This window comes from Sesamum indicum, linkage group LG1 (assembly GCF_000512975.1).
Source record: "Sesamum indicum cultivar Zhongzhi No. 13 linkage group LG1, S_indicum_v1.0, whole genome shotgun sequence".
Taxonomy (NCBI): Eukaryota; Viridiplantae; Streptophyta; class Magnoliopsida; order Lamiales; family Pedaliaceae; genus Sesamum; species Sesamum indicum.
Window position 1 is genome coordinate 17,560,534 of NC_026145.1, and position 16,366 is coordinate 17,576,899.

At 37.9% G+C, this 16,366-nt stretch overlaps 3 protein-coding genes across 3 annotated transcripts in view; all 3 read right to left on the bottom strand.

Annotated features, from left to right (window-relative positions):
* Window positions 147-3,875, bottom strand: LOC105172217 (bifunctional protein FolD 4, chloroplastic). Its single transcript, XM_020695028.1, has 5 exons — window positions 3,363-3,875; window positions 2,276-2,601; window positions 1,320-1,556; window positions 1,044-1,211; window positions 147-896 (listed from the first exon to the last, which is right to left on the bottom strand). Exons 1-5 carry the CDS (start codon window positions 3,559-3,561, stop codon window positions 726-728), a joined length of 1,101 nt encoding a protein of 366 aa, XP_020550687.1. The 5' UTR covers window positions 3,562-3,875; the 3' UTR covers window positions 147-725.
* LOC105172235 (K(+) efflux antiporter 2, chloroplastic) lies at window positions 4,116-14,301 on the bottom strand. Its single transcript, XM_011093609.2, has 21 exons — window positions 14,122-14,301; window positions 11,676-13,351; window positions 11,338-11,509; window positions 11,123-11,213; window positions 10,633-10,769; window positions 10,471-10,530; window positions 10,248-10,367; window positions 9,982-10,050; window positions 9,781-9,846; window positions 9,470-9,559; window positions 9,155-9,259; window positions 8,914-9,042; window positions 8,433-8,642; window positions 7,798-7,947; window positions 6,976-7,029; window positions 6,788-6,846; window positions 6,134-6,200; window positions 5,874-6,050; window positions 5,656-5,712; window positions 4,791-4,865; window positions 4,116-4,655 (listed from the first exon to the last, which is right to left on the bottom strand). The coding sequence occupies exons 2-21, from the start codon at window positions 13,271-13,273 to the stop codon at window positions 4,533-4,535; spliced, it is 3,609 nt and encodes a 1,202-aa protein (XP_011091911.1). The 5' UTR covers window positions 13,274-13,351; window positions 14,122-14,301; the 3' UTR covers window positions 4,116-4,532.
* LOC105172240 (LIM domain-containing protein PLIM2c) overlaps window positions 15,515-16,366 on the bottom strand; it is a 1,485-nt gene continuing 633 nt past the window's right edge. The window contains exons 4-5 of the mRNA XM_011093615.2: window positions 16,165-16,254; window positions 15,515-16,078 (exon numbers count right to left, since the gene is read on the bottom strand). Of these exons, the coding sequence (XP_011091917.1) occupies window positions 15,761-16,078; window positions 16,165-16,254 (408 nt within the window). The 3' untranslated portion in view covers window positions 15,515-15,760. The remainder of the gene's footprint in view (window positions 16,079-16,164; window positions 16,255-16,366) is intronic.

The window sequence follows — 16,366 nt, forward strand, 5'->3', positions numbered from 1 at the left end:
AACACCAGATTTGATGCATGCCTCGTACACTAACACAGAAGAGGGCCAAATATAGTTGATCATCCCGCCTTGCTTCAATTGTAGTCTCATCCAACATGTTGATGAGGATTCGTTTGTCTGGGAGGAAAACAATAGATCAACACCCATTACCATCATCCAATTTTTTTAACTGAATATAATGGACAACATGCAAGGTGATGAAATGCGGCCAACAATATCAAACTTAAAATTTAAAAATACTAATACACCATAATTTGTTGGCCAAAGAAGCATCTCATCAGGAATTGAGCGCTTAGTAATGCATGTAGCATTAGAGTTCAAGGGTTAAACTATAACTTCACTGCCAAACTTCACCATGACCAAAAAGGTTTATCACTGCATGAACGCATCTTGCGTCAAAGCTCCAGGAATCGTAAGTCCATGGGAATTATCTCAACGGCAACATCATTTCCAATTTATGTTTCTAAACATGGTAAAACTAGCCCATGAGTTCCAAAATTAACTCATCCACATGCCAGCCTTCATTTATCTTACCATGAAAGCCAAACACTAGATCTTGAAGACGGTACTAATTCCACTTTGAGCAGAATGACTTTGGTAACTGTTACAGCTCAACAATAAAACAGGAGAAGCTCGCGGTGATTTTAACCAAGGATGGATGTTAAAGGTGAAGCACTATACTTTAATTATTGCTGATTGACCTCACTACACTGGCTTGGAAGATGTCATTTGAAATTGTTGGTTCGCTTCGCTGCAGCAAGAGTATTAGAGAGGAGCATCGCTATGGTCATAGGCCCAACTCCCCCAGGAACAGGGGTGATAGCTGAAGCAATCTTACTAGCCTCCTCATAACAAACATCTCCAACAAGGCGATAACCTCGAGGGCTTTTCGCATCCTGTTACATTGGAATGCAGAATCAGCAAAGATCCAACTAAATATAGACGAGGAAAAAAATAAAATACATTATAGGTGGCTGCATGCTTGGCTGTAGATCTCAGGAAAGGTGACTGTTGGAATAGAAAAAGAAAAATAGGTTCAATACCTCAACAGGATTGATTCCAACATCAATGACAACAGAGCCAGGCTTGATCCAGCTACCTTTCACCATGTTTGGCTGCCCAACGGCAGAGATTATTATATCTGCTTCTCTGGTTAGTTCCTCAGGATTTTTTGTTCTCGAGTGAACAACAGTAACAGTAGCGTCTTCCCTCTGCCAGAAGCAGTGAAAAAATTCTAGAGTTATGATCATCAAATTACACCAAACTGAAAAGCTTTAACTGAGACTATGACTAGATAGAATACAGAAAATAGCATATACTTGCAATAGGAGAGCAGCTGGCATTCCGACAATGTTACTCCTACCAATCACCACAGCCTTCTTCCCCATGATCTCAACACCAGACTGCAGAAGCAACTCGATGCATCCTTTTGGGGTACAAGGAACGAATAATGGCTCCATGCCTTGCATGGCCAAATTCCCAATGTTCAAAGGATGGAAACCATCAACATCTTTCTCGAGGCTTATGACATTCAGAATTTTGGCCTCATCCAAATGCTGTTCAAGCTAATTTTCAGTAGTTTAAGTAAAGGTTCAACAGAACCTATCAGAATTTATGATCCAACTGAACTGCTTATGCATGAGTCAGATCCAGAAAGAACTTATCATACAACAGCAGTACAATGTGCACCAATTTTCAGTTTAGCAGTCTCATTCTGATAGGAACACCATATCTATGCAACAACTCTATACATCCTTTAGGTGTGCATGGAACAAATAATGGTTCCCTATCTCTCATGGCTAGGCGACCAATATTCAGAGGGTTGAAGCCATCGACGTCTTTCTCAATGCAAACAGCATTTAAGACATTCTGCTCATTCATATGCTGGCAAAATGGAATAGACCATCAGAAGAGTTATACTTCACATTAAGATAGTAATAAAAGGAGCAAATATGGGTCATACTAAGCTCTTTGCAATATTGATATATGATTCATTCCAACTGAAATATATATTATAATGCCATAACTTAATCCTGCATGGAAATCAGTATCTCAAACAAAATGCTGTTAGAATTACACTTACTGCCATGAAGATGACGACAATCTTAAGGGTAAGTAAACCAGCTTAAAATTTGAATTACCAGGAATTGGTTCTTTTCTGTGTTATCTTTGTACATCAATCATCTATTCTTTTAGTATTAGACAATTCTTAATGTACATTTTGACAGTGCAGAAAATTCATCTATGAAATATAATAATAAGATTGGAGGCTTACAGAAGGTAGAGGTAACTGAACGAGGATACCATTAACTGAAGGGTCGTCATTGAAGCCTGAGATATATTTCAGCACTTCTTGTTCTGAGCTATCTTCAGCCAATTGCACTTCATACGACTTGATCCCTACAGATTCACAGGCTTTCTTCTTGTTGCGCACGTAAGTTGCAGAATCTTTCCTGTCTCCAACAAGAATAACAGCCAGTCCAGGAACAACCCCTGTAGATTCCTTCATCCTTGATATTTCAGTAGCTATTTCCTCTCTGATTTCTTTGGCAACTGATTTTCCATCAATAACCTTTGCAGAAGCCTCAGTGGCCATTGCAGCTGCAAAATATTCACAGTGGGAAGTAAGAAAACAGTCGAAAGAAGTCAGTATGCATATCTTAGGAAACCTTATCAAGGATACAACCACAACACTCAAAACAATAAATAAAGTATAAAACGCAAATTTAATATAGATAATTAAACAAATAAATGACAAGAAAAAATGAAAGGAGAGAATGGAAATTTTCTGGGTGCAAATCTACCACTATGGCTAAATGGGACAAAAACCAAATCTCTAAAACCCCCTTTCAATTCCTCAAAAAAAACAAAAAAACAAAAAACCCTTCAACAAATACATTTGAAAATAAAGCTCTAGAAGACGTTAAGTTAGGTGTACGAATAGACTATTAAGTAGATAGAACCAATCACATCCCATTGGAAGTCAGAGTTGGATGCTGAACTCCGGGGACCTCAAGTCAAGCTGTAAACTAGGAATCCTTCAGAACCACCAAACTATAATCCAAACGCAAGAACCAAAAGAATCCCCGTCTTTGAAAACTCATTCAGCTAACAACACTGCACGAACGACGGTCCCTCCCTCTGGCAAGTCCACATATGAACTTCTCACCAGGAAAATTCTACAACTAAATATAATTGGTGATATCATTTCATTAGACACACAACAATCTGGATATATACACGCATAATTCTCATCCCACATCCGCCCACTCCCATCCACGTATAACATAATCAACGAGAAAAAGCAGTTCTATTAGAGAATGCGCACATTTTGGAGAAAGAGGTGTATGAACATCTGTTACCAGTAATCACAGAGGAAGAAGAACAGAGATAGGAGGCGGTTCGAGCATGATTGTTGATTGTTTTACTTGTTCGCAGAAAGGCGCAAGTATTCCTTGTGCGGCGTACCTCGAGATTGCTAATAAGGAAGACTCTCCTGGAGCAGCTATCGGTGGAGGAGCTGAACACCGTGGCGGCAGACGAGGCGGCGGCGGAGGCCATTTTTTGACCGAGAGTTTGGAACCGGAGTCTCAGCCCTATGCTTGCTTGTTCTGCTTTTGCTTTGATATGTGAATAAATATCAGCTAGGTTTTGAAGTTTATGCGAAAGCGGAAAAAGGTTTTAAATTCTAAAGCTAGTTTCTTTAGATTTGCAATTTCCCATTTTGTTCTTACAGCAGAAGAAAAGTGGGGTTCGGTATAGGGACAGGAAGAATCTGCAACGAACGACGCCGTCTTTGGCACTGATTAGTTCTTTCAAATTTCAATCGAAGGTCTTTCCCAAACCGAGACACGGCCAATCCTCTCGTACTAGTGATCCAATTAACTGTCTAATCTAATTATCAATTTGGTTTTCAAACATTGTTCTTCGTCCGCAAGAGATCCAACCCGATGTGCTATATTTGATTGGATCAGAATCAACAAATATAAAATTTGATTCTGGAAAATGGCAAATACGTATGCTAATATTTAGACTAAAATTAATTTTGTTCCTAATCTCAAACTCGTCGGTAATAAACACAAACCTAATCAAATTAAAACCACATTCACATGAAAGGACAGAATACTATATTACCTTTTGACTATCTCGTTTATAATGTTTGGCGACGAGTATTGACAAGATTTCTCTTCAGTTGTTGAGAGAATTACTGCACATGCAAGTGCGCAAAAATAAATTCAGCAAATGCAACAGCTTTTCAAAATCTCAACTACCTGATTCTTAAAGAAAAGTAAAACAGAGTCCCCGTTAGACATATGGAAAGGGTTCTACCACAAAAACTTATTGAACAAAAGAATGCAATACTCGTCATTCTTCCATGACCCTTTTCAGTGTCCTGCAGCTGCTGTATTTCTGTACAATTCTTTTACCAATGGGGTAAAAATGCTATACAATCTTCATCTTTTTCTCCCATTTCAAGGGGAAAATTACAAAACCCCTCCTTCCTACTCTTTGTTTCTATGGTGGGTGAAGAGTCAGATTGCCAGTGGTCCCTCGGACAATTGGCTGTCATCTGAAGGGTCCGAAGGCTGAGACTTAGGTTTAGTCATCATTCGAGAAAACCCATAACCAAGGGAGCTTCCACTGGTTTCACAAAGCTGCACAGGGAAAACAGATCATGTTAAGCAGGAGCTGCAGGACTCCTCTATTATTCTTCTAAGTATAAAATAGATGGAGGAGATGAGACCTTAAAGTTTCCGCTGAATTACACCAATACTTAAAAATTTGCATACCTCGGTAAGCTCGGAGAGGTGGCGGGATCTGAACTCATTAATTGTAGCTGCTATCTCTGACATGGGCAATTTAGCCTGTAAAAGGTGTCATTATCAATAATGTTAAGTATTAGAAATAGCGATAGGCTGCTGCTGGGTCTTAAATGGTGATCAGGATTTTTTTCTTTCATTTTGTCACATCCATTAGCATGATTGTTTTCCTCTCTTTCACTTGGGTAGCTTGACATCAGAGTTTTTTGGGAACCACAGGTCATTTGATCAGATTTAGCTACCTCTACCCAACATATGACAAACACGAACATATTAAACTCTATTTCGCTGAGTGCAGATTATTTTATCTGGCAACTTGCATTCAGTTTAAACCTCCATGCACAAGAAAATCTTCCAGCGGCAATCATAACATGCTAATATTAGAAGATAATTGAGGAGGCTTAGAATTTCACTGGTTGGCATATGAAGAACAACCAGATTTGAAGTAGAACACTGGCACACACTTCACTACTAAATTCCTTGTGGTCATTCAAACTTAGAGACTAGAGAAAAAGCTAAGATACGTAAGATAATGCCATTGAAAGGTGACCAGAGGGCGAAAGAAAGAGTTCATCAAAAAACTAAAATAGTTGATAGAGGATATATGTTCCTAATTTAAGATAAATAAAGGACTTATATATTTTAATACCCAAGTAATTGTTATTTCAGATTGCTGGAAATGAGGTCAGCATCGAATCAATAAATCGACCAAAATTTTATCCCAACAGAAAACCTTGTTGAAATAATAACTTAACCAATGAATGTATTGAAAAGTTCAACATTATTTAACCTAAGCGTGAATTCGACTCTATAGTGGAACAGTCAATCTACTTACTTGTGCAAGGACAGCAGCTGCTAATTGCAAACTGGGCTCCAAAGTCTCAGGGACAACCTGTCATAATATTTATACAACTTGGATTAAGTTACTTGCACATGTAAATTTACAAGAATAATGATTCCATATTCAAACTCCATAACTAAAAGTATGGACTACTTCAGTTATAAAACAACTAGAGAAGATATGTTGGTGGGGAAGTAGTGTCAGAAAAATACCGCTGTTGCCCCAGCTTTCTCTAAATTGAGGCCATGATCAACATCATGAGCGCGAACAAATGTTTTGACATTGGGAAAATACTTGCTCAAAGCCCAAACTGTTCTGTAATTAGCTCCAGGACTATCTAAAGTTATTGCTGCTGCACATGCTCTTTCAGCACCAACTTTATGGAGGACCTGACAAGCAGACAAACAAAGCAATTACCAAAATGCCTTTGAATTCTAATAAACCATAACGAGATCTTGATTGTTTCAGTTACCTCTCGACTACCAGCATCACCAAAGTACACAGGAAGGTCAAGTGCCCGTCCAATTGCAACTCGATCACTGGAATTATGAACTTAAAGATAAATATACATTGGGGGGAAAAAAAGAAAGAAGCCTACTCATCCAAGTTGAGGGGTGCTTTTTCAGAAACAACACTAGTCTTCTTTGAACTTAAGTAACATATACGTCAAATATTGGATTTGAAAGTACTTGAGGAAAACAAAGCAAAGAATCCTCTACTTGTTAAAAACAAAGTATTGGATGCACTTCAAAGACAAATGACAAATTTACCACGACAAAGGGTAGAACATTATTACTCCTCAACATCAGCATATACCAATTAGCATGTGAATCCTCTTTCATGGTTTCTTGGAAGGTCATTTCCACAGTTGGTTTTGGCATGGCTGCACTATCAAACTAATTATAATCTATGGGAAGCTTCTGTTTTGACACACCCATTGGCGGTCCAAAGGTATGAGGCATGTTTTTCCAAGAATAAAGCGTAGTTGATAAAACATCTAGGTTATTATGCTATGCAAAGGCCAAGATTGTCCAGACAATACTGCTTCTAACCCTATTTTCTTCAAAATAGATCGCCATGGCATCAAGTAACTGTATAGATAGTGCAATATAAGAAATAGTTCTACCTCCTGACATCAAGTGCAACAAATGGTATCAGTCGTTCAGAGAGAAGCTGGGCAATGATCTGTAAGATTCAAAAGAAATCAGATACACGAGACAACAGCAAAAGGCATGTAGATTCATAGATTAGGGCGAAAATGATTTCAATGGTATCAATGCCTTACATAAGTTTTTAACTGAAGGTTGTATTTACCTGGCCAACACGTCCAAAACCACATATAATTATATGATCTTGCAAATCATCCGTCTGAAGAAATCCAAGAAAAAGGAATTACTACATTTATACAGGAATGCTTGAGAAAGATATCTGACTTTAAAATACAAAAGGACCACCTGAAGAGGGATTTCTTCATCAGCTTAACTATGTGAAAAAAACCAAGTAACTCAACATACTGTAGATGTAGGATAAACACAGAAGAGAACCAAACACTAACTTGGGCAGTTTTTCTATTTGAAATCACGATAAGATAGCGTAGAGACCTCCCTAAGTGTGATCGAAATGATGTTCCTCATTCTTATAACCATTCACCAAACAGCAGTTCTAACTGCTTTGCAAATAGAATATCAGGTTGTACAACCATTCGCTGTACAGAGTTAATTTCAGAGAAATACAACAATAGTGTACAGCACATAAAGTATAGGGCAGGGCCGCAGGGATACCAAATGCATTCACAGAATATATAATTAGAGTGGTGACTTGACAAAATAGCAGCCACAAGATTAGTGGTAACTTAATTACAAAGAAAAAGCCATTTAAGAAGATATGATCCCTGTTAAGAAGACAAATCTGCTAAATCAAGAAGTGAAAAGACAGAAGAAACAGGAGGAATACAAAAGGTTGTTCTTTTTCTATGAAAGGCCAAACTGTGGGGCAAAATCATTGAGCAGAAATTTACAAGGAGCTTCTACAAAGAAGTCTACACATGAGCTGAGACAAGAACACTGTAACTAGAATGGTCATGATAACACATTATCTGCATGAGTTTATAGTAACTAAAAGGCTTTGACAATTCACCTCACTTTCAACAGGTAATAGACTTCGAACATCGTGCAGCTCAAACCGAGATGCTATCAGTTGTCCTCCAGCAGCTAGCCATGGAGTGAGAGCCATCGAAATTCCGACCACAAGAAAGAGTAGCGATGACAATTGCGAGGACATTATACCCTGCAAAGAAGACCACATCTTGGAACAATTTTTTCCCAAAAATAATGTTCTGCACTTCTCACATCTCAACCAATTTGGTAGTTGTGTCCTATTACTTGACATGGAAAATAAGTATCTTACTGAAACTTTGTTGTTCAAGAAAAAAGGATTACTTCAGTTTGACAAAGTAAAAGGATAGAGGGCAATGAACTTCCATGTTCTGTCATCCAATGCAGTAAAAGAGACGGAAGAAGACACATGCACTCGGCCTAAAATGGTTCTAGCTTCAAAGCAGTTTAGATATGGTTCTACAGTGGAGTATCATATGAAATGCAAAGTCATTCTCAACCAGCAAGCATTGCTCTTCTCAATGTTCCTCTGAGGTAAATAAAGGTTTTAAATTCCTAAAGGTCACTCTGAATCTCAGATGCAAACTTAAAGCTTTAACTGGAATAAACAGAGGTAAGCAGTATAATGATGCCATAGGTATAATTTATTCAATATACCTGGTTAACAGCTTCACCAAAAGCTACAAAAGCAAATTCTCCACCCGGTGCAAGTAGAAGACCAACTCTTATAGCTGAAACCACGGAAACACCAAAAAGTCTACCAACAAGAGCAACCAAGATCGTTTTTCCAGCAATTAGAAGCCCTAATGTTCCTGTAATAACTGGGAAGTTTGAAGCTAGAAGTTTTGGATCAATGGACATTCCAACCTGTGACAAACAATACTTTCTGTGAGTGATAAAGAATAGGGAAACAGCAGCAAATGTACAACCAAAATTGATCTGGGACAAAATAGAAGCATTTTCACTGAAAATGCAATCAAATGCATCAGTCAATCCGAGAGTTCTGAGGCTAAGTGCACAAAGCAAGAGTGTCACTTAAACGTAATAACTATTAAGATCTCAGGACACAAAAGACAATGGTCTTTGAAAGTTTAATCAAAGAATAAAGGACTTCAAAGCCACCGGATTATGAGCATACCGTCATGAAGAAGAGACCCAACAGAAGGCCACGGTATGGAGCAATATCAGATTCAACCTGTAATGAGAATTCGGTTTCCGCTAGAAGCAAGCCAGCCAAAAATGCTCCTAAAGCCATGGAAAGGCCAGCCTGTTTTCAGAAAATGAGAACATTATTAATATTATTGTGGCAATACAATAGAACTACTACAACCAAGATGTGCAAATAACAAAGAATAACTACATAAGATTTGTTCTCTTACCCTGGCAGTTAGAAGACTAGTCCCTAAGATAACGAGAAGAGTATTAGCAGAAAATATTTCTGCATTTTGATTCTCAGCAATTTGCTTATAAATTGGGCGAAGCAGCTGCACAAGGGAAAATGATGTCATTCATTTGAAACAGGATAGCTATTGCATACTGTGGAGCAAAAGTATGCCACCAGAGTACATCAAATTGTGTTTAATTGACCACCAGATAGCACAAATACTAATAAAAGATAATTGCTAAAAAGATACTAGTTCCACCACCTGGAGCAGAGGACATCCAGCAATGCGTTAAAGAATCAGAACACTCACCAAGCGTCCTCCTGCAATTATGGCTGAGATAGCAACAACTGCCTTCACAGCAGCCAATCCAAGAGCTTCGGCAATGGCCTGGAAACCCACCTGAAAACCATGGAAATATTGGTTATACCAACCACTGCAGCAATAACAAATCTTTCTTAGTTAAACAGTGATAGAATACTATACAAGAAAGCTGATTAATATCCACTTGCTTAACCATTAGCATGTTAGAAACCCACTTCGAAGTGCACACATAGGCTATCATGTGATGCATATTATTTTTATCAGTCAAGTTAAAAGTAAATACAGAATAAAATTTTTACCCCTCCTTTGGACGAACTAGGTGAAATAAGGGGTATTAGTATAAGCAAAACCACCACCGCCAAATCCTGTAGTGAACATAGAAATTTCATAAATGAAGTGTAAAACAGGAAGTCATCTCAAATTGAGAAATAATCTGGACATCCCGAAATAGAAACACAGAGAGAGACATAAACATATACACTATCCAAGTCCACAGGTACCTGGAAGAGTAATACGGAAAATGTAGCTCGCCCGTGACGTGATGTGCTCTCACCACGCTCCTGCAGTACCTGTAGATACCGCAGAGATATCATATTAATGCCTCCATGGAGCTAAAATAGTTTCTCTTAAAGAATTGTTGGTAAGTAAAAAAAAAGTAAATTATAATAAACAAAACCAAAGATAAAAAATTTATATGAAAAAACAATACGAAGAATAAATTACTACTTAGCAAAAGTATCAACAAAAAGAATTCGATGACATCTACCTGGAGGACAACAGCAGTTGAAGATAGTGCAAGGCCGTTCCCTATGACAATTGCAGCAGGCCCAGCTATCCCAGCAGCATAGCGAGCAAGCAAGCCAACAACCACAGCTGTCACCAAGACCTGCATTTCATCATGCAACTTCAACAAGGAACCCATGTGCTAATATCATGATCAGGATAATACTTCAACTTCAGCATAACAAGTTTGTGTAGTTTTTAGTCACCTGAGCAGAGCCCAATCCAAAAACATATTTCTTCATGGAACTTAGTCGTTCAACAGAGAGCTGCCATAAAGCAATAAGTCACAGGTCACCTGTCAATACTCCTGCAAGGTGGAAATCCAATGCTCTAGCAAAAGTCCATATTTACAATTTTATAGGTCCTACCTCAAGGCCGATATTGAATAGCAAGAAGACAACCCCAAATTCAGCAATTGCCTTAGTTGCGTGTACATTGCGAATAATTGAGAGACCATAAGGTCCAATTAAGATCCCAGCAGCCAAATATCCGAGAACGGGACTGCCTACAATTGCAGCAGAGAGAAGATTGCTCAATAACTTTTATCATGATATACAAAATTCAGAGCGAAAAAAAGACAATCTGACACAAATGTAAATAGTGTATTGCCAAAAAAGTGCATCAGGACCAGAATTAACATAAACGGACTGCTGAAATATGATCATCTGTTTTTTATGCATGCTAGTGAACATGATCAAGTGAAAACCAAGGCAATTGTAGTAAAAAGCAAAATGGTTTTGCACGTGATGCAATCAATTGACTATGTTAAGATCGTACTATTTGTCAGCCTGCAAACCCTTTCCCTTTTCTAGCTAAACCTGCATTGCTTGTTGGGGAAACACATCCTAGACCACTTACCTCCAGGAATCTTTTGGAAAGTAGGCACAAATATGACACTTGCAAGTAGTAACCACAACATATCAAAGAGGGAAGCTTCCTCCTCGGTTATCTGAAAAAAGAAAAAGGACGATAAACGGTTTGATTAACAAATCTACACATACCATCTTAAGGCACAACAGACTAACAAGTGTTTTATCTAAATTAGAGTAGTGAAAAATGAAGTTAAGTCATGCCTCTTGATGAGGAAGAATCTCCATTAGTTTCTTCATTTTAGCAGGAAGTTTTCTTATTTGTCTGACCAAAGGTTTTGCCGTAGTTGATACTTCGTCAAAACTAGTGGTGATGATGTCCGGCTGTTGAAATAGCTGACCAATCCTTTCACGGCGTTTGACATAAAAGGCAACTCTGTTGAAGGATCAGCATCGTACACATATGTAAATACATAGAGGCAGAGTTTGCAATTTGGATGAAGCATTTAACATTGTTGACAAAATTCAAAGTATGTATATAAGTGAAACTTATTTTTTTCTTTTTGGCCCGAAAGGCACAGAAAACATCAAATGTAACATACCCTGCTCCTACAAGTAGCGAACCCAAGACCAGCTTCGGCAATTGATTTCTGGCAGACTCCAGAAGACCATGAAAAACTGAAGCTGGTGTGAACTCTTCCCCATCTGCAGTGAAGGAGAAGAAAGAAGCAGAAAAGAACCGAGATGATTTCTTCACTAATGTTTTGGGAGAAGTAAAAGATGAACTGTCCCTTGTTGATTCCTTCTGCATTTCCTGTATCTTACTTTGAAAAGTTTTTAACTTCTCTGCATCTACTTCAGTCTCCTTCAATAACTCCACAGTTAACTTTCCATTCTCCTTGTCACTCTCATCCGACAAACTTGGTTCCTCCATATTTGTATCCCACAAAGGTTCAGGTAACTCAGCAACCTCAGCCGCCAATTTCTGGTGTTCCTCAACAACACCATCTGCAGAACTTCCTTGAGACACCTCTTCAGCAACAGTTCCCTCGACTGCAGAATCTAAATTATCGATCAAAACAGCAAGGTTCTTTTCTGCCCTCTGTAATGCAATCTCAGCATCATCAGCACGCTGCGCAGCTTCAAGTTCGTAAGCTACAGCTTTCTCTGCTAGAAGCATTATGTTTGCCACATCTTCCTCTGCTTTAGAAGCATTAATTTGTGCTTGCTCTGCAACTACATTCAACCTCTCCAATTCCTTTTGCAATTCTTCTTTTCTGCTTTGCACCCTTCTGAGCTCAGCCTCACAATTTGCTAAACAATCTTGACATTCTTCTATCTCCTGCTGAGCAGCCAATAGTGCTTCCTCTTCACTTGACTCTTCTCCGCCACTTTCATACTCAAGATCACTTGCGTCACAAGCTTTCTGAGACCCATTCTTTTCTTTCGAAACTTTCAGTGAATCAAGAGCCACTTGGAGTCTTGCCTCAGCCAAAGAAAGGGCCATTGTTGCTTTCTGAACACCTTCTATGGCAATAGCCTCTTCATTTACAATCTCTTGGATATCACCAAGAGCATTATTTACATTGTCCCAAGCATTAGTAGCATCATCTTTTAATGCTATAGCAGCTTCTGATATCTTCTGAGCCTTTTCCTCAAACATTGTACTGTTTAGCCTTGCAACTTCCAAATCTTTCAATGCCTTCTGCAGCGACTCCCTCAACTCCTCTAAACTAGGAACCTCATCTCCTCCTTCCTCCCCTGATCTTTCCTCCGATGAATTAGATTCAAGGTTAACCTCCTTGCCACCAGTCTCGATGGCTTCCACATCTCTGCCATTTCCACTTATATAAGCTACTGACTCATTTCCCTGACACCGTGGAAGACCTACCTGCTTCGAAATTTTGAGATTATTGCCAGAGTCATAAAAGGAGGAACCATTAGAGCTGTAACACCACGGCCGGAAATTGCCTTCATTGCGACTTCTCAGACGGGCAGAACGCAAGCTATATGAAATGTTTTTCTTGAATTTATCTGGTGATTTTGCATTTGAAAAAGTTCTTAAATCTCCAAAAAGTTTGCAGTGTAAATGTCTATGTTTCAAACTCGTCACCGAGTTCAATCTTTCCAGTGCCTTGCAACCAGTAACTTCACCTCCATGAAAGGCATTTGACCGAGATAGACTACAAGCAATATCCATTAGTCCTATGTGAGAGAGCACAAATATTCATCAACAAGTTCTACACTTAGATTCTGAAACTCAACACTTCATCTCAACCTGAAAGAGGAAGAAAACAACTAAGAGAACCAAAAGCTTCAAACAAACTATAATGAATAATTTAGTGAAAGAAGAAAAAAAAAAAAAAGAACAAATAAACAAACGCATCTCTAACTGCAACAGTTTCTTACTCTACTGCTGTCAAAATCTTTCAACTACTTTCAAAAATGCATCTAGCTGAGTACCTTCTATACATTCAGTAACACTAACACACGTCAATTCATATCCAAATATTCTCATACCACAATTAAAAACATAAATGCATGAATGACTCGTCAATTTTCAGGTATCTCTCTAAGTGCATTAGAACGCAAATAAAAGCATGTGTTGATTCGCCTCTCAGCTCGCACTTCATCCAAGTAAGTAGTTATATTTGCATCTACGTATTTAAACAAATCGGCACGTCATTTTCTACACACCACGGCACATGCATAAAAATATCATGTCCATACGGTGTCAAACAAATCGCATTTCAGCTGGCTAATATCACAATCATCGCGGTCAATCATAAATTTCCATTTCGCACTACTGACTACTCTCTCTTCGACTTCATATCGAACAGTTGACGAACAAATTAACACCAAAAAACACCAAATTGAACACAAATAGTCGAATCAACGCATGTTTTCCACAACTACTCAATTCCGAAATGACTAGAAACAACATATATCGATCTTCAGATAGTCCACAAATTGCGAAAGAAGCACAATAGAGAACACTCAACTGCGATTGAGTGTGTGTATGTGTGTGAGAATGGAGAGCAAACTGACCGATGAAGAGAGGTAGAGAGCGGAATTTGAAGCGCGGAGCTGAGGAAGAAATGGAGGCGGAAACTTTAAGGGAGGGGGCGAGAGGAGAAAGTGACGGAATAGATAACGGAATTTGTTTCAGTACAGTTTATTTTGCCGTCCGCCTTCTCTGGTTCCTCCGTTTGGAAGGTGGATGTGAAAATTAAGGAATAGAAATTTTTATTTAAAGAAATATTTGCAATTGGCGGATGGATAAATAAATTCAAAAAATGCGTGGAGCCCGTGAAATTGTTCGTTTTTGCCAACCTTTTTCATTTATATTTTGGCCTTTCCAATTCATGTAAAGACTCCCTTGTTTCGGAACAAATTAATCATACGCCCTTCAACAATTACCTATTATAACATTTTTCCCCAACGTTACGGCAAGTAAATTTGTTATTTGACGTGAAATATCATATCAAGTATATATATTTGTGAATCAGTTCATGATCATCCTGGGAGGTATTATTTATTCTAATTTTATAAAAATCTTATAATTTTATCTTAAAAAGACGACTCACTAGGAGAGGAGACCTTGGTGAGTTACTCAAATCTCTGCAACCAATGTGAGTAGACAATACGAGGCACCATTCAAATCCTAAGTCAAATCAAATATTTCAAGCATTTACTTAGCGAGACATCTTTTTAAGACAAATCATGTTAAATGTTCACACAATAAAATATCGATTGAGTCGCAAGCCACATCAATGTATAAATAAAAAGAAATATAATTAAGATACATGAAATGTACAAAATTAAAAAGTACATTTAGATATTAGACAACAGAAAAGAATTCGATCCAAGAAAGTGAATTTTGAATTTTAGAGAAATAGTAGAATATCTTCTATTTCTGTTTTCGTTATTATTATTATTATTATTTTGAAAATAAGACAATGATATGAAATATTGTGAATAGAATAGAGGAGTAGATTTTGAGACAATAGCATCCACTTCTTTGCCTTCCAAAAGTATATTCCAAGCAACCAAAGATTGTTCTTCTTTTTTATTCTACAATCTACATTTCTTGCTTTTAGGCTTAACCCAAAACCCATATATCTAAATATTATTTAAAAATATGAAAACGCACGCGAATTGGATGAAAACGATTGATATATATATATATATATATTCACAAATAAATAAATAAGAGAGGTTTTTGGTTGCAAGAAAAGTTGCGGCTCACCAGTTTTAAATTAATATATATCATCACCTGACATAGAATCATTCATATGTCATCAATTGAACTAGTAAAAGTTATATGTAAGAGCATGTGCTTCATTTGTAGTCTGGTCAACCACTGGAATTGTGTAATTAATTACAGTTGTGTTGTATACTTTTTGTTTTACTTACAATAGAGGTGAAGAGGAACAACAAATTGTACAAAAAAGCTTTTCATCATTATGAATAAAGGTATACAACTTCTTGAGCGCTATGACCAACTCCACACAAAAGTGTGATCATTGAAATTACAAGAATTAATTTAAAAAAAATAAAACAATATTAAAACTCGTCAAGAAACTGAATACATAAGAAAAGAAATTAACTTAATTAGGGGAACAACTTTGATGTAAACTTAAAACAAAAACCTGAAATACGACTGTTTTTTTTTTTTATGAACACTTTAAGACTGCTCTTGTGACTTGTCAGATTCTAGCTCGGAATCTGGCTTAGCCTCCTCTTCCTCTGTTTTTTCCTGGTCGTCGTCTGCCTTCTCCTCTGCTTGGTCGGACTCAGGTTCGGGCGTTTCCACAGCACTCTTTCTGTTTGTGGCAGCCTCAAGCACATGCTGGTAGTTTCCTTTCTCCATGAAGAGCTGCTGGAAATGGACCTTGCAGTAGAGGATCCCATCCAGAGCAGCGTAGGAGGAGTGTGTTAGTGGGCAGCCCCCATGAGCACACTTGAAGCATGATTTGTGGAACGATTCGCCCTCCATTATCACCTGTTTGCGAATTTTTGAGCCAAGAATAATTTCATACGAGATACAGACGCACGGTGTGTTGGTGTAGTTGAGAATTATAATCTAACCTTCTCCAAAGGATACACAGTTTTGTGGCAAGCAGGGCATTTATCTTGAGTTCCAGAGAACATAGCAGAGAGCTTGTTTGGGGCTTTATTCTGCATGTACACAATTTAAAGCACAATACCAACATACATATATATACAGCTCAATTAAAACGCAATAAGAATTGTCGGAAATTTTTTGTTGACAGAAAAAGGCAAAAAAAAG

What these genes read in the sequence shown, in the direction of transcription:
- LOC105172217 (XM_020695028.1), bottom strand. Translation starts at nt 3,561, where the DNA reads ATGGCCTCCGCCGCCGCCTCGTCTGCCGCCACGGTGTTCAGCTCCTCC. An exon ending in TTCTTCCTCTGTGATTACTG is followed by an intron (nt 2,602 to 3,362) that starts GTAACAGATGTT and finishes AATATTTTGCAG; the next exon opens with CTGCAATGGCCACTGAGGCT. An exon ending in CAGCTGCTCTCCTATTGCAA is followed by an intron (nt 1,212 to 1,319) that starts GTATATGCTATT and finishes TGCTTCTGGCAG; the next exon opens with AGGGAAGACGCTACTGTTAC.
- LOC105172235 (XM_011093609.2), bottom strand. Translation starts at nt 13,273, where the DNA reads ATGGATATTGCTTGTAGTCTATCTCGGTCAAATGCCTTTCATGGAGGT. An exon ending in CTAGTCTTCTAACTGCCAGG is followed by an intron (nt 9,043 to 9,154) that starts GTAAGAGAACAA and finishes TTCTGAAAACAG; the next exon opens with GCTGGCCTTTCCATGGCTTT. An exon ending in CAGCTGCTGTCCTTGCACAA is followed by an intron (nt 4,866 to 5,655) that starts GTAAGTAGATTG and finishes CACCTTTTACAG; the next exon opens with GCTAAATTGCCCATGTCAGA.